The following is a 27529-nucleotide window of genomic DNA, read 5'->3' as shown; positions in this document are numbered from 1 at the left end:
AAGAATGCTGAAGATTAGATGGGTAGATCACATAACTAATGAGGAAGTATTGAATAGGATTGGGGAGAAGAGAAGTTTGTGGTACAACATGACCAGAAGAAGGGATCGGTTGGTAGGATATGTTCTGAGGCATCAAGGGATCACCAATTTAGTATTGGAGGGCAGCGTGGAGGGTAAAAATCGTAGAGGGAGACCAAGAGATGAATACAGTAAGCAGATTCAGAAGGATGTAGGTTGCAGTAGGTACTGGGAGATGAAGAAGCTTGCACAGGATAGAGTAGCATGGAGAGCTGCATCAAACCAGTCTCAGGACTGAAGACCACAACAACAACAAGCATGGAAGGCTCTCACTCGTTCAACATGCTCTACAGTCACTCATGGTTTTTCCACACTCTTCCCTTTGCAGAGGCAGCTTGTGTCTTCAAACTGATGATACCATCTACAGATGTTATAACTTGTAGTATTACAATGGAACTTAATACAGAATGCATGTTGCATGTCTAGGGTCCTTTTGCAGGGTCAAGAATAGTAACTAATAATAAGGTAAAAGTAGGCTAAGGGATCTGCAAAATTTTGCAGATAACCATAAGTTAAAACTGCACACCACAGTGGAACTACAGCCATCAAAACAACAACCAATGAGAAATGAGCTTATGAAAGTTTGTGCTTTTAAACTAACCTGTTCCAGTTAATATTTGCTACACTAAAGAGTGCAGTTACTAATTAAATTAGCTGAAGATAATTATTTCAGCTAAAAAATAACAATTGTCATACTTTAAATTTCTGAATGGCTAGTTACATTAGACAGTAATTATCTGTAATATTTACTGGGTACAGCTTCAGTACTGAATCAGCAATGCTAAAAGTACTGTTATTACATTAAAAGATAATAAGCATTACACAGCAGCAGCTTAGTCAGAGAAAACTGCAATGCTAGACAATCCAGAACACATTCACTGGATAAATGAAGCCGAGTTGCCGGTTCTGTAGCCATAGCTTCACAATGGTGCAGTTCCAACTTATTGTCATTTAGAAAATTTTGTTCATTTGACATTACCTACCCTGCTCCGACTTCATTATTGAATAATTTTTCTCCACCATATATTACATTTCGTACATTGACTTAAGAGTCTTACTAAAATTGCACTGTTTCAAAGGAAATAAATTATAAGCACTGCACGAGCACAAACTAAGTTTTATTTAGCTTTTATTTTGATAACTGTCAATCTGCATTATTTACCATGCAGTTGACAAAAGATGAGACACCAATCACACAGTACAATTGGGAAGCACTTCATTTGCTGGGTGGGATAGTTTTTTGTTCTTCACTTATTATTCCTTCCTCTAAAAACAGTTTGTCTCCTGGTGGAGATTTCAAAGTGAACACAACAGGTATCTTAGCTAACTGTGGATTTCCGTCAGCTTCCAGCAATCTAATCCAAGAAAGCAGAGAATCTCTGCTTGAAGTACCAGTAGCACACATGGCCAATATCGTGCCATCATCTTGTTCGTGTACACTGGGTGCTTGCACAACAGCAGTAATTCTGTCTCCCGATGTATCGATGACAGGATCCCTTAGATTGCTTACATCTGCAACATTAGACAGTGATTCACATGAATTCAATATGGAACTTGCTGGAATTAAATTGATACTATGTTGCACATTTGTCTGTTAACTTATGAGAGTCATATAAGGGGGTTGTTTGCAATTTTTACAGGATACAGAGATACAGTTGTAACATGCAGAGATACAGTTATCAAAATATAACCCAATGGACACTCACAAAAAGTATTAAGCAAAGACAAATCATTAAATTCAAAGTTGATCTTCATAACTCCCATCCCCCACCCCCACCCCACCCCTCATTCCATGACTTCAGTGAACTTTTGGTTGCCAACAACACATTTAGTTCCGAGATCGTCTTGGCGCTCTTTTATGAGGGCAGCACCATTCGTAATCCAAATGGTTACGTCATCTCTTGTGTCTTGCCTTTCAACTATCCCCACAAGCAAAAATCTAAATTGATAATGCCCACCGGGGACTTAAGTAGCCAAAAAACATGACCATTTCTGATGCTCCATGTTCAGGACAGCATCAGGTTTAGATGATGTCCCCTGACATTTAGAATGTGCATTATGCTGGAAGAACATAACCTATGCTCGTTAATAAAAGAAAACTCTTGGAATAATGCTGGAAGCTCGTTTTCAGGGGAGTCTAGAAAATGAGGACCTATAAGGCGACGCTTAAACAATACCATGGAACTGGTCAATAAATAACCATAATCAGTGTTGAACACTTCAAATATATACACTTAAGCACAACCAAAATGACATTAATAAATAAACCCCTGCAACAGTTGTACCAACATATCAAATGATAACGTGTTTCTTATCTGCATAACTAATTTTGCCTCTGTAATCAATGAAAATTCAATGTATGGCAAATGAATTTTTTTTTATTCTAATTTGTCTACACTACCACCTCCTAAAAGATTTTCTATTCCTCCTGAGAACACTATACAACAAATCAATTCATATGCAAGTCTTAAAATATGTATTTTATATCATTATAAAACTTTGCTTAGCTTAGTTTTTACTACAGGACAAAGAAAATGATGTACATTGGTGGCAAAATATACATGAGAGAAACTCAACAGATGTAGAGTGTATGATATGGGTGTAATTAATGCAATGTTTAATGTTTTCCAGTTTGTAGTGATCCAATTTTTCTACCTTTGTGCTCCTGCTTTTACACTTAACCTTTTGCTCTACTTATTTGTTATTTTATTTCTACTGAGTCAATACAATTTCTGATGTTTAATTACGATAATGAGCAAAAGCTACAGCTTCAAACTACATTTACTCTCGCGCACAGTTTAAGGCAATTTGAGTAAGAGCTAATATGATGATTAACAAAAATAACCAGTTTTTGAAACTATAATGTAATTGGATAGACAAAAAGTCTACTCACCAATTGGCAGTAGGAGAACACATATATAAAGGTATTTAAATTTGCAAGGTTCTAGAGGCAGTGGCTCCTCCTCCTGGCAGAAGGGTTGAAGGGGAAGGAAGAGGTGTGATGGAAAGGAGCTGGTGAGGTTTAGGAAATGGGGAGAGTTTGGAAAAGCCACCCAGAGCCTCAGGTTAGAGGACACTTACTAGACAGGATGAGAAGGAAAGACTGATTGTTGGGGAGTACACCGGATAAGATTTGAAAACCTGAGAGCTTAAAGGTGGAAGGCAGGGTAATACTCAAGGCAAAGATTATTGCTAAAACATTGTACAATACTTAATAAGAGTGGAAGGCTAAGTGCATTGTACGTAATGGTGATGGGAGGGGGGGAGGGGATGGACAGGTCAGAAAATGAAAGATGTAGAGAACTAAAAGGGAGTGAAGAAAGGAATGGTTACTGTGAAGAAATTCTGAGATTGAAGAAATTAACATAAATTATGACTAAGTGGGTGGTGAGAACCGAGGTCAAGCTGTAATGCCAGTTCCCACCTGTGGAGTTCTAAGCAATTGGTGTCTGGGGGAAGAATCTAGATGGCACATGTGGTGAGACAGGCACATAGGTCACGACTGTCATGTTTTAGAGCATGCTCTGCAACAGGATATTGTGTGTTGCCAGTATATATCCTCTGCCTATACCCATTAATCCTAACTGATAATATTATGGTTGTCATGCTGATGTACTACACGACCACTGTATTACTGCATTTGGCCGCCTGTGGCCATTAACAGAACACGCAGTGATGTTAGATTGAACAAGTACAGTGGTGTTCAAAGAAACCCATCACACTGTGAATGTTTTCAGGACACTTGGGCATATATATCAAGTGGTTCAGCCCATCCCCATGGCATATCACAATAAAAATTGATGATAAACCAACCAAAGCGCCTTCACTCCCAGGTGCAATAATATTGTGGTCAACTAATAAAAGGCCACACAGTGTTTACATAGTAGCTGGTATACGATGTGTAGGTGGTGGTAGGAGAGTACATACTGCTAGTCTTATTGTGGAGACAGTGACAGTGGTAGGAGCAATATGTTAGCAAAATGGGAAGGAGCATAGGGTCTGACAAGGATATTGTGGAGATTGGGAGGCAAGAAATGGCTATTTTAGGTGTGCTGAGCAAACTGTTTGACACAATGGATTTCATTTCAGGGTGTGAGTTTAAAGTCATAGCCTTGTTGAAGTAGTTGATTAACCCATTCAAGACCACGATAATAGGGAATGACAAGAGGTGTACTCCTAAGTTGTTTTTTGGAGGGATCAGCAATACCAGCATTGGATGTGATGGCCCGGGAAACCGGCTTCTGAACTAGGCTAGTGGTTTAATTATGTCCAGTGAAGGATCAGGTGAGAATGGTGGTATATTGCTGTTTCAAATCTCGTCTGGTGCAGTCCCCAAAAATATGTTTTTCCTTATCATTCCGTCAAGTAAGTTGACCCTGACCCGAGGTTCTGTGCAACTTATCCAAATTCTCCCCATTTCCTAAGCCTCACCAGACCTTTCAAGGATGTAGCCAGGATTTTGTCAAAAGAGAGGGGGGGGGGGGGGGGGGGAGATCTGATTTCTTAAAAAGGATCTTGAAAGAGTCATGTTTTTCATTTATTTTTAAAATTTCTGTAAAGAACAATAAACTATTTTATTCAAAATTGATCTCTGAGCTCTCATCAAGTGGAGATACAATCTTGTTGCTTAAGAGTGCTGTATATTGGCATGTCACTAAGAAGCAATCATGCTCCAATCTCCCTTCATCATCCAAGGTCATTTTACACTGCTCTTCTTTCAGTCTGCATTTGAGCTGATGAAGTGATCAAGAGTGCAGAAGCTCTAATTTTAGGGACACCGTGATTATTACCAACAGGGCTTTCGGAATAAAGAATCTCTGTGCGACAGAGATGCTAGAACATTTTTTTGTGGCGAAAATGCGAAGGGTCTGAAATTATTCGACCTTAAACTTCCCAAATTTCCTCATTTAAATATGCATCTGTCATGTCTTGCAATAAAAGAAAGATCATTTTCTGCTTTAAAAGAATATCCAAGCAGATTAATGTGTGAGCCTAGGGAAGGAGCATTTGTATTATTATTTATTTATCATATGGCTTTTAGTGCCAAGACTCTCCAAAGAGATGCTCAGCTCACTTTCAATACAGCTCTTTTCATTTAAGCAGACGGGTTGCATCTTTAAGGGCATTGGATTCTGTCAGCAAAGAATGGTGTTCGGAAGGAATTAGCTGTGGCCTATAGTAAGGGACCAACCTAAGCACTAGCGTAAAAAGAATATGGGAAACTGCTGAAAACCATTTTCAAGGTTGCCAGTAGATGGATTCACACCATCTTGCCTCCCGAATCCAGGGATTGCTAGCTCAGTGGCTCAATGTGCAGAGCTACCTGAAGCCAGTGGAGAGTTTGGAAAAACTGCTTGTTGTACATCGTTTTAAAATAAAATAAAATAAAATGCATCACAACAAAAGACTGAATTCTGACTGTATGTTTTTCATTTAATTTTGGATGTTTAGTAATTTGATAGTGCATGAATACATGCATATTTTAAGATTTAACTGTGCCTGGAATAGCTGGCTTCAGTTATTATAGTATTACAAGAATATAAATAGGTTTGAGATGAAAGGGGGAGGGAGGAACGAAGGGCACTGTCGGCTCCGATGAATTCAAGCTGCCCGATGAAAAAAATCTTTTAGAAACAAGCAAACTATGGCATGTGCTGTCATTCCTCCCTCTCCACAAACCTCTTCCCATCATTCCATCGGAACTGGCTTTCATAATTGAGTACCACCGGATGGCCAGATTTGGTGATATTTTGGCTACTAATGATAGAATACTGAGCAAATATTTTAAAGAAATGCAACCATTACAATCTGGGTGATATTTTTGTTGATCAGCATGATTTTTGGATGACACAGACAAATCCAAGTGTATTTTGATGCATTTATTTTAATTTAACATTATTTGTTATGGTATTTACCACTTAGCTGACTAGGGAAATACTGAAATATTGGAACCCTGAAGTTCTAGCAGTCTCCAAATAATGACTGCAGCGCCAACGTTTAACTGCTATAGACTGGTAATTAGGCTATTATAGTAGTGCATACACATTTTTAACTTAGCATAAAGCTGGCAGATGAATAAAAATCTGCTTTCCTCCTTTTTCTTATTAATAATGTATCCATAATTAGAAACTAATACAACAGCACACTGCACAAAAACAATAAATGGTAGTACTTAACATTCACTTCAACTGCAAGTAAGAACTGAACTGATTAAAAAAAACAACTAAGCTCAAGTAAGGCCAACAATTGGTCTTGCATGAAGTGCTATGGATGTGTAGATAGTTTAAATCTATCGTTGGCCTTGCTGACTATCAATAATTTTTCGTCATATGATTGAAAATAAACATATCTCAATTTCACTACATGGCAAATAAGTTGTGTGTAATTTCATTTAGGTGATAGGAGGGCTCTGGACTCCCTTGGACCAACTCCCCCCTCCCCCCTCCCCTTTGGCTGTGTCCTTGGTCCTTTTCCTTCATGCCTCTTCCATCCCCTTCAAACCTTCTGCCAGAAGGAGCCACTGGCTCCGAAAGCTTGCAAATTTAAATAGCTTTATATGTGTGTTCTCCTGCTGCTGCTTGATGGGTAGATTTTATTATCTACACCAGTGGTTTCCCACAGGTGGTTCGCGGACCCCCAGGGGTCCACGAGCTTTGCCAGAAGGGTCCGCAAGATGCTATTAGAATAAAAAATATATTAAATATATTTCGTATGATAACAGATCTAAGTACCAAAAATAGAAAACGTATAGAGAAACACTTAATTTGGCTTCTTTAGGTACTTGCTACTGTGATATGACAAGGTACCAATCGTGCTCGATGAGGGGGTCCCCGAGAAAATTTTGTTGGGAACCTCTGATCTACACAATTACATAATATGATGATTCTTGTCTCAGCCAATGCTAGCAAGTCAAAGCTGTTTGCACTTTTTAAACAGATAACATACATCTAGTGAAGTACTACTAGAGTTTATTTAACTAAATACAATTTCCAATGTTAAAATACTACAAGGTGATACTAAGATTAGATCCGCTTGTCTCCAATTCAAAAACTTTTCCAGAAATGTCACCACCACTACATCACATACTTGAGAAAGTAAAAGGGGATATGAATCTTAGTCTTACACACACAGCTGTTTTAACATTTGTGAAATCATTTGTCAAATCCTAACTTACAAAGGGCTGATTTCTAAGTAAAGCACTCCACGGTTCTTGAGGTTAGATAACACACAAGAGCCTAATCAGCATTAAGAGGTAGGTAAAACTGTAAGGACCAATGACAAAGGACATTAAATAATAGTTTAAAAAAGCAACAAACACAGTGGAGCAGTAAAGTCAACAACTTGAATGACATCCCCTTTTAGCACTTTAGAGTCCAAGCCTCAGCACCACTCAGCCGACATCTTGCCCGAGTATAGCCTGGGCCTCAATTTAATAAATGCACGAGCCATCTTTCACTCAGAAACTGGACTCATTTCATACAAGAACAATGTACGGATGTCTCACTACCTGTCAAAGGACAGGTGTTACCTTCTTGTAGTCAATTTCTATAATTATTCTGAACGGTACATTAGCAAACAAAACAACTGCTGCCATGAATGGCTGAACCAATATGCGATGCCTCTGACATAATTTTGTGCATGTACTTGTTCCGTTTCGCACTTTGCTGTAATTATGCTACAAATAAATCATGTTTGTTGAGTGAGCAAGATATTTTGGAAGTTCAAGAAGAAATTTCTTGATAACCCAATTCTCACTCTTTTTTGAAAGGCTAATAATACTGAAACTTCCTGGCAGATTAAAACTGAGACTCAAACTCGGGACCTTTGCCTTTCGTGGGCAAATGCTCTACCAACTGAGCTACCCAAGCACGACTCACGCCCCATCCTCACAGCTTTAATTCCGTCAGTACCTCGTCTCCTACCTTCCAAACTTCGCAGAAGCTCTCCTGCATACCTTGCAGAACTAGCACTCCTGGAAGAAGTGAGAATTTCATTCTGGAAACATCCCATAGGCTGTGGCTAAGCCATGTCTCCGCAATATCCTTTCTTTCAGGAGTGCTATTTCTGCAAGGTTCGCAGGAGTGCTTCTGTAAAGTTTGGAAGGTAGGAGACGAGATACTGGCAGAAGTAAATCTGGGAGTACCGGGCGTGAGTTGTGCTTCGGTAGCTCAGATGGTAGAGCGCATGCCCGCAAAAGGCAAAGGTCCAGAGTTTGAGTCTCGGCCCGGCACACAGTTTTAATCTGTCAGGAAGTTTCATATCGGTGCACACTCCGCTGTAGAGTGAGAATTTCATTCTGCTAATAATACTTTCTGACATTACTATTTTTAAATTTGTAATCTATCTAATAACTGAAGTAAATACAAAAACAAAATCATGAGGCTTTGTCCTGTTTTAATATGTATTACTCTTTAAGATATATCAGTTAGACATGTGCCAGAAGTGGTTAAAACAATGGCATAAATGACTGGTCTTCTTTGCCCGATATTTCTCTATCTGGCCAGTCTTCAAAGTTTAAAGAGGCTGCTCAGTGAAGCTATGGCACCTGCAACTAGTCGAAAATTAAATCTCCTTTGGTATGTTGCTCAAATGACTAAAAAGTAGAATACATTCTACAGCATGTGCTGTACTTGCTAAAACCACAGATGACTAAAACACATTAAAACTCAGGGGATATCTAAAAGCTTTTAAATTTTCTTGCCATGTCAATTCGGGATAAAACCTCAAGCTTTTGATGATAGCCTCCATCGTCATCGTCAGGAGCAACAGACTGTCTTCACTGCTGCTATGGCGGCCTTATATAGCCTGCGGATGGCTTCTGATTGGTCGGCTTGTGATTGGTCAGGGATTATGTACTGCTGTCGCACACGGTGTCAATGTCTGTGCTGGTGGAATGTCCCTGCTGCATCTCTGCATCGAGCGTTCATTTCCATGCACTGCTCGGATAATACCCGCTATCGTGGTTAAAGTTCTTCTCGCTCATTTGTATTTCAACAGCCTCCTTAATAACAGAATCCCAGTATGTGGAGGCATGGGACAAATTTTTTTTTTCAACAAACAGTATTTTATGTTTGTTAGTTAGGCTGTACTTCGCAATTGCCAATTTCTCTAGTTCTCTATTTATAATATGCCACTGGTGCTCCATACAGCAGTCAGAAACCATACAAATGGCCTGACCTATGTAACTGCTTTCACACTCACAGAGGATATTATAAATTCCAGGGACCCCGAGGTCAAGACTGTCCTAAACAGGGCGCATCATCATCTTAATTTTCTTAGGAGCACAAAAAATCGGTCTTGTACCCCATCAACCCAAGACTCTTCCTATTTTATTGGATATAGTGCCACAAAAAGGAAGAACCGCAATTGGTGGTTCATCCTGAGTGCGCAGCATTTTCATGTTTCCTTTTCTTGGAGAACACTGTCTTTATATAGCGTGCACCACAGCCATTCTTTCGGAACATGTACTTCAGATGGTTAATTTAGAACTTCAAATGATCCTTGTCAGAAACAGTTTTTGCTCTTTATACCAACGTGTTCAAAATGGCTCTCTTCTGAACAGGATGATGGAAACTCTGTGCATGAAAATATAAATCAGTATGTATTCGCCTTCAGTACACAAGAGTGGCCTAGACACCCATCTGCCTGTCATCTTACTAAAACATCTAAGAATGGCAAGCTTCCTTCCTTCTCCATCTTGACAGTGAACCAGATATTTGGATGCATGCTCTTCATGTGTTCCATGACTTGTTCGAGAGGAGCTGAGCCATGTGGCGAGACCATAAATGTATCGTCAACATAATGATAAAATAAGGATGGACAGAGGGGATCCTATAATTTAATGCATGTACCTCAAAATTCTCCATAAAAAGGTCAGCCAATGATGGAGACAATGGAGAACCCATTGCTATACAATCTGTCATTTCATAAAATTTACTACCATACTAGAAGTATGGTGGTCGTCATCACATGCCAGAACAACTTTATAGTTTCAGGAGGAAAAAGATCCACCAACATTTTCAAAGTGTCCTCCACAGGAACTTTAGTAAACAGTGATACCACATCCAGGCTGACTAAAACGTCATTTGGACCAACTCTAATCTGTTTGACGTTCTCAATGAATATCTGGGAGTTTTTGATGTGATGTTCACAACAGTTGACTACAGGAATCATCAACTTCGTTAGGTATTTGGCCAGCTTGTAAGTAGGGGAACCTATTGCACTGACAATAAGTCTCAAGGGAGCATTATCCTTGTGGATAGTCAGTAGTATGTACAACCTGGGAGGTCTAGGAGCTCAGTCTCTGAGATTTTTCATATCATCATCTGAAAGATGGGAATTCTTCAGTAGCTCCATAGTTTTTCTTCTGTACATCAGATCTGTGTCCCTAGAATGAAATTTTCACTGCACAGCGGAGTGTGCGCTGATATGAAACTTCGTGGCAGATTAAAACCGTGTGCTGGACCGAGACTCGAACTCGGGACCTTTGCCTTGCACGGTCAAGTGCTCTACCGACAGAGCTACCCAAGCACGATTCACGCCCCGTCCTCACAGCTTTACTTCCGCCAGTACCTCGTCTCCTACCTTCCAAACTTCACAGGAGCTCTCCTGCAAACCTTGCAGAACTAGCACTCCTGAAAGAAAGGATATTGCGGAGTCATGGCTTAGCCACAGCATGGCAGTTTTAAAGCTGTGAGGACGGGGCGTGAGTTGTGCTTGGGTAGCTCAGAGGGTAGAGCACTGGCCCGCGAAAGGCAAAGGTCCAGAGTTCGAGTCTCGGTCCAGTACACAGTTGTAATCTGCCAGGAAGTTTCATATCAGAACAAACTCTGCTGTAGAGAGAAAATTTCATTCTGGAAACATCCCCCAGGCTGTGGCTAAGCCATGTCTCCACAATATCCTTTCTTTCAGGAGTGCTAGTTCTGCAAGGTATGCAGGAGAGCTTCTGTGAAGTTTGGAAGGTAGGAGACGAGGTACTGGCGGAATTAAAGCTGTGAGGACGGGGTATGGGTCGTGCTTGGGTAGCTCAGACGGTAGAGCACTGGCCCGCAAAAGGCAAAGGTCCCGAGTTCGAGTCTCGGTCCGACACACAGTTTTAATCTGCCAGGAAGTTTCAGATCTGTGTCCCGTTTAAAACATTTAGATGTGTTGTCCTTCAATACTGATGTCATTTTGCTATGATATTCAATAGTATTAAGAATGGCGGTGGCATTTCCTTTGCCAGGTGGTAATATGACAAAACCTTCATTTCTCCGAAGTAAATGGATCCCACCTCTCTCCTCTCTACTGATATTAGATATGGGAGGCTTAGCTGAGGCCAAAAAGCGACTGGTAATAAGCCTCACTTCGTCGGCATCGTCCTCCACTGATAAGATCCACGATGGGGGAGCAAAATTCAAACCTTTATTAAGAGCCAAGATAGCTCCTTTGTCCAGGTTCTTGTCAGACAGGTTGACAACAGTGCATGCTGTTTCAAACGATGACTCTGATCTTTGCATACCTGCAAGATGCTCAAATATCTTTACTTGTTTAGCCGATGTATTGCTAAGATGAGCTTTTTGATGAGCAGCCGTCATCATATCGACCCACTCCCAGTCAAAAGGTGCGAAAACTGTAGGTAACAAAAGATGGCAACTATATAAACTGCGTGCATTAAAATCCAGTTTGTACCTTGTGTGTCATAACCTTTCTTTGACAATCACCTGGCTGGTCTTCCATAATATATTCTTCATTACAACCATTTTGATATGGTGTTTAACCACAGCAAACTTTGGCACAATCTCCTTATCCCAACAGTGTTGCAGAAATGCCAAATTACTCCGCAACTGTGCATATTTGACGTGCAGTTTCTCCAGCTGATGAACCTGGCACGCAATGTGCTCCCCGTAGAGGAAAGTAATATGTACTCTTACAGTTACCGACCGCTGTGCAGAACACCAATGGCATATTAAAAATAGAGAAATTGGCAATTGCGGAGCACAGCCTCACTAACAAACATAAAATACTGTTTTATGGAACAAAAATTTTGCCCATGCCTCCACATACTGGGATTCTGTCATTAAGGAGGCTGTTGAAATACGAATGAGCGAGAAGAACTTTAAATGTGATAGCGAATATTATCTGAGCAGTGCACGGAAATGAGAGCTCGATGCAGAGAAGCAACAGAGACATTCCTTGCAGTTTTTACATTCCCACAGAAGCAGTGGCACCACCAGCGCAGACACTGACACTGTCTGCAACGGCAGTACATAATCGCCAATCAATCACAAGCCAACCAATCAGGAGCCGTCCGTCCCTGGGCTGTATAAGGCCACCACAGCAGCAGTGAAGACAGTCAGTTGCTCCTGACCGTGACGATGGAGGCTATCGTCGATAGCTCGAGATTTTATTGCGAATTAATGCAACAAGAAAACCGAGAATGTTTTACGTATCAGTGCCTGTTGTGAAAGACTTCATTCTCATAAAACACAGAGGGTTAAGAAACTGACATTGAGTTAGAAAGTGGTGTACTGTTATTGGTTTGTTACAGTCATCGCAAAGTGGTATGGGGCCACCAGTCAACAGACAATGATTGTGGTTGAAAAGACTGTGCCCGATATACAGTATAGCTAAAGCCATCACCTGACGACGAGATGGTCCTAAGGAAGACATCTAATCCATTGGGAGGTTTAACCTCCCCAAGCTCATTCCCACAGAGAGATGACCAGTGTGCATTCCAAAATGATAAAATGTTCCCATGTACAGCAATATTAAGATCTTCTGAGGGGACACGGCAACTACAAGGCCGGGGTGTAGACTGGCAGCCTCAGAAGAAGAAGAAGAAAAATAAAATAGGAGCCTCATTCCAAACACACTGACGTATCAAAGAACCAATATGACAACACACCAGTGAGCTAATTAAGGCATACCTGGATTTGCTGTACGTGTACAGCACATGAAAACTGCTGAGCACTCAGAGGATCATGGTATTCAAAACATTTAGAGATTCTGTGGCACTAAGCATGTGGCCTAATAAATGGGAGGGCTCTGCAGTGAAAATAAGAGTACAGGTCCAAAAGGCAATACCTAAAATCCTCTTCGCCAATAACAGACATGCATCCAGTACCTCTGTCATCCTTAGAGCCACCAGTGTAAATGAAGGTGGTCTTTCAAACTTTATAAGAGGATCCAGAAATGTCAAGCAAATGACTGAAGCTGGACTAATATTCTTTGGAAGTGAAGTAAGTCCAAAAAGGACCTCTGCACAAAGCAATGGGAGGGAAGGTCTCTCAGCCCTTCATAATGCAGCAAGTAGTACGTACTAAAGCTTTCGAAGCAGAACACAAAAGTAAATTCTGGGAGACAACAAAGAAGCAGAGTGGCTCATACTCATGGTCAAGGTAGATATCAAAGAAGGAAACATATTTCCTGGGCACACAGGACAATCAGCAAGTGTGTTTGCTGTTGAGAACATCCTGGTGGAGTGACAGTGGGAGTTCAGCTGCTTCCACATAAAGACTCATAACTGGACTGGTAGAGAAGCCAAACAGATGCCATTATGATGAAATGTTTTACGGTGATGTAAAGTGGATGGTTGTGCAGATGAATATACAACACACCTATAGTCCAGCTTTGATCAAAGGATAGATAGAAACAATGGAGAACTGTCTGGCCCACTCCTCATGAGGTGTAAGTAAGAAAGTGTAGGACATTCAGAGAACAGAGACGGGTGCTGCCAGGTAGGGCATACGGGAGGACTAACATAGCTTTCTATCAAACATTAATTCTAAGAACTTAGTGGTTTTAATCGATGAAAGAGAAGCTGAACCGAGAAGTAAGGATGGTGGACGGTGTTCCAGTGTAACGAAACTGCCGGCACGAACTTGAAGAACGAAAGAACAGAGACGGCTGTGAGATGACATCAGCCAATAGCACACCGAATAGGACGTCACAGGAGCGGCCTCTACCCGAAGAGAATATTAGTGTCACTCCTGCCAGCCATGGCCGGATAGCAGAAGACGGGCAGTAGCAGACCTGGACTAGAAACCACATTGTATATAGCGAAAGACATCGATTGTTTGCATCTCACTAATTGTTTGCCACATGTTCTTGTAAACCAAAGTTTAAGTATTGTCAGTCTACTTTATTGTAATAAAAATGATTATTGTGAGTTGCTTGAATTGTTGTATAGCTATCTGAGAAAGCAGCAACCTTTAGGCACTCTATAAGAGACGAGTGCACAGGACCCCACAGAAGGAACTAATTTCACCACCAGAAATTCATATACATGGTTTTTTTGGTGGAAAAGTGGAAGCCATTATCTATGCTCCTATAGTAGAGGTGGTCGAAACAGCACAAAATTATTGCTCAAGTAAATAGGTTAACTGAGAACTGCAATTGACCACAAAATCATAGCTGAAGAAAGAGTCTGAGATATCTGGTGGGAAAGAGTCAATAAGTGGGTTTATTGCTATAGGAAATAAGATTATACTTAGCATAGAGTCATAGGTAACCTGTTCTGAATAAAAATGTCTGGTAGCATAAACCCACATGTGCATTAAAAGCCCAGCCTTTTTAAAAACTCCCAAATAAATTGAGCACGGGGCTTCAGAAGACCCATATTCGCATTGTACGAAGGATGCCCACACTCCGACAAGTAAGTGTCATAGGCCTTTTGCATATCAAAAAATATGGCTTCAGTGTGACACTTCCACAGAAAGTTGTCCATGATGTGAGTCAACAAAGTGACAAGGAGGTCAACTGTTGAGTGACAATATCTACAAAAGCCACACTGGATGTTTGTTGACTATTCCTGAGACACAAGTCTCCATACCAGCTGCACGCTGTTCATCCATCTCATTACCTTGCAGACACTACTGGTGAGGGAAATGGAGCGTTGCCTGTCTTCACCACACACAGGTACAGGGATTACAGTGACTTTGCACCAATGTACAGCAAATGTGCTATTCTTCGGATACAATTGTTAGTATCGAGAAGAAAGTGCATGCCAGCAGGAGATAGGTGCTGCAACATCTGAACATGGATGTCATATGGTCCCAGAGTGGAGGAGCATAACACTGAAAAGGCATACTCCAGTTCATCACAGTACAAGCAGTCTCGTAGTATTCACAATCACGGGAAGTGAAAGACATTTCCCAAGCATCGGCCACTCACTTCTGAGGCAGGAAGGCAGAACAGCAATGTGCAGAGTTTGAGACCACTGAAGCACTGGCTCGAGGACCGATAAAGAAATTTTTCACAAAAGTAAAACCAGGTATCTAAAGATAGATCTGTGCCCCTCAACATGACAAAGTATATTACAAAAAACAAAAGAAGTATTAAAGGAAAGTCCACGCAGAAATATCAGAAATATTACAAAAAGGACAGATTGTAGAAATTTGGCCAAAGGCAAAGTGGATCACCCTGTGGCACAATGTGCAGCTGAACACAACATTCTCAATTTCAATGGCGGCTTCACATCCTGGGCCATGTGGATCCTCCCCTCAACCAGCAGCTTTCCTGCACTGTGCAGGTGGGAGTTACCCTTACAACACATTATCTGCTCCTGAAATTGTCTCAGCCTCAACCTACAGCAGCCTACTGTCCCCACACTCTCCACCAAACAGTTTCCACTCACTCAATCTATTACCACCTCCCAATTCACATCCCCTCAGCCTCAGTGTGCACCTCTCTCTGCCAATGCACCCACCGGTCTTTTTCCCTTCTCTGCTTGTCTCCTTTTTCACTCTCCCCTGCCTCCCAACGCTAAGCAAATGTGCTTGCTAGTGTGAATGTGTGTGTTCCTTATGAAGAAGGCTTTGGCCTACAGGTCAATATGTAACAGTCTTGTCATTACGCCTGTCTGCAACTCAACAAGTCATCTTTATGGTGAGTAGCAATCTCTCTCTTTCATACTATTAATAAAAAGGCAGAGTAAAACATTTAGAAGAATTAACAAAAGAGGAAAATGTCCTGGCTATGAAACACTTAGCTGGCACTGAGAATAATGTTGACGAAGTGCTCTACCCCATCTTCACTGCTGCAGAGTTATTATTTGTCGGACTGAGGAGGGAAGCCCACCTCATGTGGATGTAGTGGCGCTCACCTGAAATCCGAGTGTGACGATGCACAACCCACTCACCAGTTGGAGCAGTCTATCATACTGAATTTAAACACAAGCAAATATTTCTTGTGCATAATTTGTTTACTAACCATATACAAGCCACGTGCAAGATGACTTGTCAGCTTTCTAAAGCTGTGGGGAGGCTCTACTCCTCATTGTCGACATTGCCTCACATGCCCTATGTGAACTGATGCTGCATACATTCCATCGGAGTTTAGCTATTTTTAAGGCCAACAGTTGTTAACTGCATATTAGGGGCGATTATCTTGGCAGCTTCACAGTGCCTGGTTTTGTACGCATTGTACTACAGCATTCAGAAGCAGGAGGATCCTGCTCCATTATTTCTTCAGAGGTAGGGTTTTTTTATCAGCTGTCTCTATGGCAGAGGAACAGTTGGTGATTCACACTACAGATTTGCTGGGTGATGTTTTTGCACAGGACTGTTATTGAAGGGATATCAGAGACAGAATAGGGGCAGGAAAATTTCTTTTTATTTGTTTTATCATTTGCTTTGCATTTTTTGGACAAGAAGGGCGAGATTAGTGTTTAGCATTTCATCAACAACGAAGTCATGAGAGACGGAGCACAAGTTCAGATTACTGAAGGATAGGGAAGGAAATTATCAATGCCCTTTCAAAACAACCATACAAGTGTTTTCTTGAAACAATTTAGAGAAATCACTGAAAATCCAAATCAGGATGCCCAGATGGGCGTTTGAACCATTGTCTTCCGAAATGCGAGTCCCATGTCGTAACCACTGGGCCACCTCACTCAGTGTTGGACAAGGATCTGGACTTATGCTTGCCAGATAAAAACAAATCATCATCATCTCTGAAGTATTATCTCTCAAATTTCCATACTTCTGTACGAGTCACCTCCATGTGTGGGTGAATGTTTATTACCATGTTGTGCAGATATAGTGGTGTTAGACAAGGACGGTTGTTTAGTCCTGAGATTTTACAACTGGGTGCTAAACTGGAGGTCACAGGTCTCTGTTGTCATATCCTTCATCGGTTGGTAGCCATGATAGTGAGAGTGGTGTTATGGAATGATTTGGGTGGTGTATATTTCAGAGCAGCAGTAAGAGGGACCTCTTCCCTCACTCAGATCTCATATATAGACTGCTCATCAAGGTACACAGGGCATTTGCAGGACAAAGTGGCACGGCATCCTGTACAGATAACACTGGGAGGCGGGGGTGGGGGTTTGTAGACTCCCTCACATGCTGCAGTCTGATTCTCCATTACTGTCAGCGTCTCTGATGGCGAGCTCTTTGCTTCTGGGTGTTCGTCTTATTGGGGTACTGACATGCCTTTATGACTGTCCTCGTCTCCCCACCTCCAGACCGAGTGACTGGCTGGCGGTTGGGGAGGTACCAGAGCTCTGGCACTCACTGACCTCCACTAGGGAACGTGTGTGGGCCCTGCCTCTGACCCCGGGTACCAGTCACCGTTTACACGTTTAACACGTGACTGGCCTTCAGGAATGCATGCGAGTAAGAAGTTGACAAGGAAGACTGACACTGAAGCAGAGTAAGAACATAAAAAAAATCTATGAACAAGACAGGAGGAGGACAGCCTGGGAAAGAATAGTAGAAGGATAAGACTTGATGAACAGTGAAAGTAGTAATATTGCAAGTTCTGAAGCTCCTTGTTTGTTAAGTGCATACTCAAAAGAGTTGTGAGTGGGGGTGGGGGCAGAGCGATTAAAAAGTTAGTTATCTTGTTCAGTTACCTAATAATGATTTCTCTGACAATGATCCTTAAAATTATGGCTGTACCACTCCAACTCAAAGAAAATTTTGAGCTCTACAATGAAATGTGGATGTTAGTAGTAGCCTATCATTTAAGATCTTATGATACTCGTTTCACATTACATCTCAGCTTTCATAATGTTTCGGAAGGGGGCAAAGACGAAACAGAAGGCAACGTACAGAGATGGTGACTACAGTTAAATACAAGGTCCACTGAAAAACCACATCTAATTATGGTGATTTCAGAGCAAGTACTGTATAAGGTGCTTACTAATGATGTATTGAGCACGTGTCACCTTAGCATGTGACCACACATTCTCAGCTATAATTCAGATGATACTGGGGACAACAGGAGTTAGTGCTGCATGAACGGCATTTTTGAATGTGGAATAAATGACAGCTTTCCTCCTCCTTTGATGTTCAAGGTGAAAAGTGAGATTTTGATGCTCAAGTCTTTGACCTTTTGTATGCCTCTTTTACACAAGCGCGTGCACACACACACACACACACACACACACACACAAATATACAAACCATCTGGATCTTCAGCTGCAACTTGTGGTTTTTGCACTGGTTTTCGCATGAGTATGAAGTAATTAACAGCTGCATCTCGTAGCCACACTCTGTAAGCCCCTTTAACATAAACTGGTATGTTTTCAGGGTGTGTGTCTACAAGTTTCCTTTGATCTGGACTTTGGACACTAACAACCCATGTATCATCTACACTGTCAGCTAGCTCTGCTGTCTGCAACACAGTTAAGAAAAGTTTACATACAAAATGGTTTAATTATGCAGAAAGGCTAAAAAATAAAATATATATATATTTCCTAATGCAAAATTAGTCTGTCCATTTAACAGAAATTTAGGAACATTTAAGCAGAAAATGGAGGTTCCACCTCTCTTAACTCCTAAATGTACCTTCTTCAGTGAGGTAAGTAGGTAATGGTTGTAAAAGGAAAAGAAAAAAGAAAAGGGGGGGGGGGGGGGACACACTAGGTTAAGAGCTGTCCACTGTCCATTTTTCCAGAACAAGTGAAAGTGAACATTAAGGAAAGTAAACCCCATACAGAAAAACTTGGCCGTACTCCAAGTTCATCATTCTCAAGTTTCTAAATACAGTCATATGCACAGTGATTTACTGGAACCATTGAATGACACTTCCATGATTTTAATGAACGCAAGATGAAATTTATACCTTCTACAACCTTATTCTCAACTCTAAAATGCATCGAAAAAATCTTCATTGTGACTTTTCATGCTTTTCTGACGGATCTGTTGCAAATACGCTTCTCGGGTTTGCCGCCGGATCGTATTGTGTAACTCGCACAATATTTCCTCGGTGCAACATCAGTCGTGCCTTGCAGCAGTGACAGCAGCAGCTACCACCATCTGATGATGTCGAGCAGTTGCATCCAGGAAATATTGTGCGAGTTACACAGTACGATCCAGCGGCAAACCCAAGAAGCGTATTTGCAAAATCTTCATTGTTATGCGGATCATCTTGTCGGATGGTAAAACAAATCAGACACAGTGATACGGGGCAGCTGCACATCACTACCATATCACCAAGCCGAACAGAACCTAGCAGTTAATTTTGATAAAGGTACCCCTACACTGCAGACATGACATATGCTTTGCTTTAAATAAGTGACTTATTAATTCTTAAGATTTTGTAAACTCCATGAAGTATCACACATATTAAATGTGCTGGTGAAATTATATCAATAGTTATTAGTATATGTTTTAGTGATCAATTTTTACCCACCTCTAAGAGTTAAAAAAAGAAAAGTTTTAGAGCAGGTCTGAGTCTTACCTTCTCTGAAAACTGCACTGTTTTAAGATACTGCTTTTGCCAATAACTGAAGCATTTTCAAAAGAGTTGTCTGATTTAAATTTACTTTTTTATTTAATAGGCAAGTTTGTAACATTTAACACTGGTGACAATAAAAGCTATGTTTTATTTATATTTATATGAACCATTTAAGATATGAAATAGCTACATAACTCTACTACTTCTGTGACTCTACACCAACAGAAGGAGATACAAAACAAACTGAACTTCTCAGAACTGTAGATGGAATTTACTCTAGAAAAGTGGAAGTAGAGTCAGGCTAGGATTGCAATCCTAGTCTGATTCTACTTCCACTAGGTGAGATTCTACTTCCACTAGGCGAAATAACTATATAATATAGCTGATTGACATATGGTTTACAGGAGCTGTGTACAAAGATTCCTCAACATCTGCTGAGCAAACAGTAAGTGTGGAAGTAAGAGACAGGAAGAAGAAAGAAAGAAATAAGGGTGCTTACAAATCATCACACCCTGTAGATGCAGATTGGGCCTATCGTGAAGTATGTAACCAAGAGGGAAAGTTATTTTAACACCACAATAATTTATATGCACTGTACTGTTTGTGTTTGTCCTGCGATACATTTACTTTTGGGGGAGGAAAAATGAGCTCTCACGTGAAATAGGATCTAATAAGACATGACAGAAGAAATAACTTTTTACATTTTATGAACTGACCATTAGACCTTAAGTGTACTGGTGCAAACAACTCATTTAGACAGTATGATTTAGGGATTAAAATATATCTTAAAGTATAGGAAGTGTGTCATTTCCTTAATTCATTATTTACAACATATAGCCACACATTCTTCCATTTACACATCCAGTTTCTCAATGAAGAGGAGACTGAAAGTACAGTTGGAGTAGGCTATGCTATACTGTATTCCATAATTGACCATTTGTTGTTCCAGTTAATTCCCATTTAACTGCCATGTGACTCAGTATTTGTCAAATACGGCTGGTCTCCAATACTGCCACATGAAGGGGTAAATTCGTGTAAGAACTGAGTGATTTATAGAGTTACATGCCTCAATCGGTAAAAATTGAACCGCCATCCTTTCATCCTTCTGTCCAGGCATCTGTCTGTCCAACCACTAAAAACCCTTTTCTCAGGAATCAGTAGACATATGAAGTTGAAATTTATGTCACACACTTTTTTTTATTCATTTTTCAGGCTTCGAAATTAAAATTGAAACATCGCTGAAAGCCTTTGAAATGAAATGTGCATGTAGCTAGGGCCTCCTGTTCGGTAGACCAGTCGCCTGTTGTAAGTCTTTTTAGTTGCTGCCACTTCGGCGACTTGTGTGTCTGTGAGGATGAAATAATAATGATGGTCACCCAGACCCTGAGGAGAAAATGACCCACCTAGGAATTTAATCCAGGCCCCTCGCCTGGTATTCTGTTGTGCTGCCCACTCAGCTATGGAGGCAGACAGAAAGTCATCACATTCTAAGGACTGGTATCTTGCCAGTATCAATGTTGATAATAGGGAACAACTGTCAAAACTGTTGGTTCCCATGGTGGATGAACTGTCTACATATACAATTAAATTTGTTCGGAACCCTCGGAGTGTGAGTCCTTGTTGCACTTTGCCAGTTTTTATTGGTTAGTACATATTCTACGAATACAAGGAAAACTGGATCAGGTAATACAGTTTTGTGCAACCTCTTGATAAACCCTAATCTCTTCCAGAACTTCGACAACTGCATAGAGCTACATAGGAAAAAATTTTTTTAAAAAAAGGAACATCTCCCTAGAATGTGAAGACTCAGTGTAAAATAATAAGTCTACTGATGAGTCATGTCTATCTCTGGCTTAAAGTCATAAGAAAATGTTTTACAATGACAATGCTTCATTAAAATTTCCAAGTACAATTTTTTCTGCATCATTTTCCTCTGAAATCATCTGCTATCTGCAATCTTGATCTGTTATATCAAGTTGTTCAACATCTTATTCTTCATCCAAATTCCTGAGGACAAGTGCACCTGTTCTATGATGGATAAGCAATATCATAAGAAACATATTGGAGACAGAAAATATTATAAGCAAGTGTACATCTGCATATGTACTTCGTAAGGTGCTTTACAGTGCATGATAGTGTGTACTTGGAACCACACTTACATATTGAGTAGGAGAAGAATGTGTGTGTGTGTGTGTGTGTGTGTGTGTGTGTGTGTGTGTGTGTGTGTGTACAGGACACACACACACACACACACACACACACACACACACACACACACACACACTAATCTCTTAATTCAGTCTAGTCCCTATGCAATACAATGGTTGCAGCAGGAACATACAGGGGCTCTGAATTTTCTCAGCGGATTTTGTGAGAACACTGCCTTCTTCCAAAGGTTCCCATTTAAGTTCCCCATCTACATCTATCTACATCTACATTTGTACTCCACAAGCCACCCAACAGTGTGTGGCAGAGGGCACTTTATGTGCCACTGCATTACCTCCATTTCCTGTTCCAGTCACGTATGGTTCGCGGGAAGAACGACTGCCGGAAAGCCTCCGTGCACGCTCTAATCTCTCTTGAGTTTGCTAAACATCTCCGTAATGCTATCATCCTTACCAAATAACCCTGTGACGAAACGCGCCGCTCTTCTTTGGATCTTCTCTATCTCCTCCGTCAACCCGATCTGGTACGGATCCCACACTGATGAGCAATACTCAAGTATAGGTCGAACAAGTGTTTTGTAACCCACCTCCTATGTTGATGGACTACATTTTCTAAGGACTCTCCCAATGAATCTCAACCTGGCACCCGCCTTACCAACAATTAATTTTATATGATCATTCCACTTCAAATCGTTCAGTAAGCATACTCCTAGATATTTTACAGAAGTAACTGCTAACAGCGTTTGTTCCGCTATCATATAATCATACAATAAAGGATCCTTCTTTCTATGTATTCACAATACATTACATTTGTCTATGTTAAGGGTCACTTACCACTCCCTGCACCAAGTGCCTATCCGCTGCAGATCTTCCTGCATTTCGCTGCAATTTTTTAATGCTGCAACTTCTCTGTATGCTACAGCATCATCCGCGAAAAGCCACATGGAACTTCCAACGCTATCTACTAGGTCATTTATATATATTGTGAAAAGCAATGGTCCAATAACACTCCCCTGTGGCACGCCAGAGGTTACTTTAATGTCTGTAGACGTCTCTCCATTGAGAACAACATGCTGTGTTCTGTTTGCTAAAAACTCTTCAATCCAGCCACACTGCTGGTCTGATATTCCGTAGGCTCTTACGTTGTTTATCAGGCGACAGTGCGGAACTGTATCAAACACCTTCCAGAAGTCAAGGAAAATGGCATCTACCTGGAAGCCTGTATCAAATATTTTCTGGGTCTCATGAACAAATAAAGCGAGTTTGGTCTCACACGATTGCTGTTTCCGGAATCCATGTTGATTCCTACAGAGTAGACTCTGGGTTTCCAGAAATGACATGATACGCGAGCATAAAAAATGTTCTAAAATTCTACAACAGATCGATGTCAGAGATATAGATCTATAGTTTTGCGCATCTGCTCGATGACCTTTCTTGAAAACTGGAACTACCTGTGCTCTTTTCCAATCATTTGGAACCTTCCGTTCCTCTAGAGACTTGCGCTACATGGCTGTTAGAAGGGGGGCAAATTCTTTCGCGTACTCTGTGTAGAATCTAATTGGTATCCCGTCAGGTCCAGTGGACTTTCCTCTGTTGAGTGATTCCAGTAGCTTTTCTATTCCTTGGGCACTTATTTCGATGTCAGCCATTTGTCATTTGTGTGAGGATTTAGAGAAGGAACTGCAGTGCGGTCTTCCTCTGTAAAACAGCTTTGGAAAAAGGTGTTTAGTATTTCAGCTTTACACGTGTCATCCTCTGTTTCAATGCCATTATCATCCCAGAGTGTCTGGATATGCTGTTTCGATCCACTTACTGATTTAACGTAAGACCAGAACTTCCTAGATTTTCTGCCAAGTTGGTACATAGAATTTTACTATCGAATTCACTGAACACTTCACGCATAGTCCTCCTTACGCTAACTTTGACATCGTTTAGCTTCTGTTTGTCTGAGAGGTTTTGGCTGCATTTAAATTTGCAGCGAAGCTCTCTTTGCTTTGGCAGTAGTTTCCTAACTTTGTTATTGAACCACGGTGGGTTTTTCCCTTCCTTACAGTTTTACTCAGCACGTACCTGTCTAAAACGCATTTTACGATTGCATTGAACTCTTTCCATAAACACTCTGCATTGAGAGTTCGGAACACAAATTTTCTTTTGATCTGTTAGGTAGTCTGAAATCTGCCTCCTATTACTCTTGCTAAACAGATAAACCTTCCTACATTTTTTTTATATTCCTATTTACTTTCTATATTCAAGGATGCTGCAACGGCCTTATGATCACTGATTCCCTGTGCTGCGCTTACAGAGTCAAAAAGTTTGGGTCTGTTTGTTATCAGTAGGTCCAAGATGTTATCTCCATGAGTCGGTTCTCTGTTTAATTGCTCCAGGTAATTTTTGGATAGTGCACTCAGTATAATGTTACTCAATGCTCTGTCCCCAAGTGTCTGTTACCTTTTCGTATGGAGTGTACCAACTTGTTACAGTCCTACAGTCTCTCTCTCTGTATTCATTCAATTTCTGCTATCTTGCTTACTTGATAAAGACTCCAAATGCTGGGCCAATACTCTATAACTGCTCAAATTAGCATCTCACAAAAAGAAAATTACAAATGGTACAATACAAAACCTTTTCAAAAACTATGACTGGTTTCAGTTTTTTTTTTTTTTTTTTTTTTCCCTTCGCCCCCTCAAGAATCCTCTCACTGACAGTGGTCACATGTTTAGTGCCATTCTAAAATCAGATTTTAAATGAATCTTAAAATTTAGATGTAAATATAAGATAATTGTACAATTTGAGTATTACACAAATTTTATGAGGGTTCAATGTGGCTGCACTTTGTTGGGTGATGGTATGTTAATTTTCGACATACATATCAAAACATACTGCAGTGGCTATTAGCAATTAGTGTCACAATACTTTTATCCCTTCTTTTGGTTGTTCCACCCACATCAACCATATCTTTCTCGATAAATATTAATTTATATGATAAGCTGCCTTCCTCTAGCCACTGCACAAAATCTGCATGAAAGTCACTACCTACAGCAGCTCATGGCTTCCACTGTATCTAAGAATTTTTAGGGCTTCTGATGAAAGTTTACAGACACTCTTCAAGGTACTGTATGTCTTTCTTTGGTGTAATTGTGCAGTTGCGTTCTGTACTCAGAAAAATATTTATGAATAATGTACAGGGTGATTATAATTAAAGTTAAACTTTCCAACCCCTGTGGAAATAACACCACTGGTCAGAATGACGTCAAATTGCAACAGAATATTATCAGAGGAGGAGGAAACATATAGCAGAAGAAAAATACATAGTTACAAAATGTAGCAATGGATGGCGCTGCAAGAATCATAATTTAATAATGGTCGATTACAAATGAGAAATGAATCATACAACAGTGCCCAAGGCATAGGTTTGACATTAAACAAACTGTACTACTCAGTGTGGATGGGCGTACAGGTGTGATACTGTTAGTTACATAAGCCCATTCACCACGGCAAGGTCATATCACATCACACAGGAAAAATCGGTTTTTAATTGTCCTGAGACCAAAAACTGCATAAGAAGTATCAATAACATCAGCTTTTAATTGTCCCGAGACCAAAAACTGCATAAAAAGCACCAATCAAATTCAAATTGGATAACTAATTTCGATATCACTGGCGCAAAACATATTCAATATGCTGTCCACCATTTTCTGCAAAAAGTTGAAATCGAGAAACAGCATGTTCCACAACTGATCAAAGTGTTTCCGGGGTCACATTCAGAATGTGTAGCGCAATGTGTGCCTTCAGTGCAGCTAAGTTTGTAATCGGAACACTGAGCACAACATCTTTCAGAGAGCCACACAGCCAGAAGTCACAAGGATTAAGATCAGGTGATCACGACGGCCAGGCTGTAGGGAAGCGGCGGCTGATAATTCTAGCATTTCCGAAACAGCAGTTCAGCAGCTGCTTAACTGGATTTGCAATGTGCAGCGGTGCGCCATCTTGTATTAAAATGATCCCATCTACACATCCATGCTGTTGGAGAGCTGGAATGACTTGATTGTGTAAGACACCCATAGTGCTTACCAGTGATGGTAAAAGTAACAGGACTGGAAGCAACTGTCTCTTCGAAAAAATATGGCCCTATGATAAAGGATGCCGTAAACCTGCACCACACAGTGACTTTTTCTGGATGAAGTGGTACTGGTTGATTTGTGTGTGGATTTTCCACAGCCCATATTCGACAGTTCTGTATATTGACATATCCTGTCAGATGGAAGTGGGCTTCGTCTGTCCACAAAATCTCCCACAGCCAATCACTGTCCACTTCCATGGGAGCAAGAAATTCTACAGCAAAGGCCTCTCTTGCTGGCAGGTCAACAGGAAGCAACTCATTCACAAGGGTAAATTTGAATGGATGGCAAAGAAGGATGTTTTGTAGGAGCTTACACACTGTGCTCACGAGTATGTCCAATGATCGGGCAATTCTCCATGCACCACACGTTTGTACACCACCACTCGTCTCCTCCAGCATTGCTGTGGCCACTGCTTCAATTTGTTTCCTTCCTCTACCAGGTTGCACACCAAAAGAACCCATCTTTTCGAATTTCCGAATCACTTTCTCCAGACCCTTGGCAGTCATTGGACCAAAACCCTGCAGTGTCTGGAACTTCTGCAGAGTGACGTGTGCACAGTCACCATTCTCGTAACACAGCTTTACAAGCAGAGCGAACGTCACAGATGCAAAAGGAGGAAAAGCCGTGTACCTGGCGTGTTTATACCAACTTAAGTGGGTCGTGTGAATGACAGGTGTTTTCATTTACGTATTCTGACACATACAGTGCCATCTATTGATCAATTTTCACACTATTATTTTTTTTTTTCCTTCTGCCATACGATTTTCCTCCTCCTCCGATGACATTCCGTTGTAATTTGAAGTCATTCTAACGAGTGATGTTATTCCTGCAGCATTTTGAAAGTTTAGCTTTAATTGTAATCACCCTGTCTAACATTCCATTATCACTGATGTTTCAAACAAGTTGCGACAGTTGTAAGAAAATGAAACGCCTACAGTTGCCCTTATATTCTTATTTATTGTGTAGCTACCAGTTCTGGTGCTTCAATATGCCATCTTCAGGCCTTAGTTGATACTGAAGGGGTTATTACAGTTCATATACATGCTGCATCAGTGGGCCAACGTAACTGGTTTACGCAGACTACCTGTACCTGTGATGTGAGCACTCCAGCCAAACTGCCAACTGACTGGATTAACATGCAAAGGGTGCCAACATCACACTTACAGATAGACTGCATAAACCAGTTATGTTGGCCACTGATGCAGTGTCTATATGGATCGTGATAACCCCTTCAGCGTCAACTAAGCCCTGAAAAAAGTGCACTGAAACACTGGAACTGGTAGCTATATAATAAATAAGAACAGGACAGCTGTAGGTGTTTCATTTTCTTACAATAGTCAGTGGCTGTGGTCCCAAAGACCTCCAGTCAAAAGGATGGAGATACAAAAAGTTGAGACAGGGTCAATAAAAATTAACACAGAACTTATTTTTGTACTTTTAGAATTTGTTTTGAACTATTACTTAAGCATTCATTCTTAGTTGCCTTCCAGTAAGATTTGA

At 40.8% G+C, this 27529-nt stretch overlaps 1 protein-coding gene across 1 annotated transcript in view; it reads right to left on the bottom strand.

Annotated features, from left to right (window-relative positions):
- Positions 1-1181: 1181 nt before the first annotated feature.
- LOC124612587 (evolutionarily conserved signaling intermediate in Toll pathway, mitochondrial) overlaps positions 1182-27529 on the bottom strand; it is a 108287-nt gene continuing 81939 nt past the window's right edge. The window contains exons 3-4 of the mRNA XM_047140871.1: positions 18468-18678; positions 1182-1590 (exon numbers count right to left, since the gene is read on the bottom strand). Of these exons, the coding sequence (XP_046996827.1) occupies positions 1295-1590; positions 18468-18678 (507 nt within the window). The 3' untranslated portion in view covers positions 1182-1294. The remainder of the gene's footprint in view (positions 1591-18467; positions 18679-27529) is intronic.

This window comes from Schistocerca americana, chromosome 4 (genome assembly GCF_021461395.2).
Source record: "Schistocerca americana isolate TAMUIC-IGC-003095 chromosome 4, iqSchAmer2.1, whole genome shotgun sequence".
Classification (NCBI taxonomy): domain Eukaryota; kingdom Metazoa; phylum Arthropoda; class Insecta; order Orthoptera; family Acrididae; genus Schistocerca; species Schistocerca americana.
The sequence above is the reverse complement of the archived record's forward strand: the minus strand, read 5'-3'. Positions and strand labels throughout refer to the sequence as shown.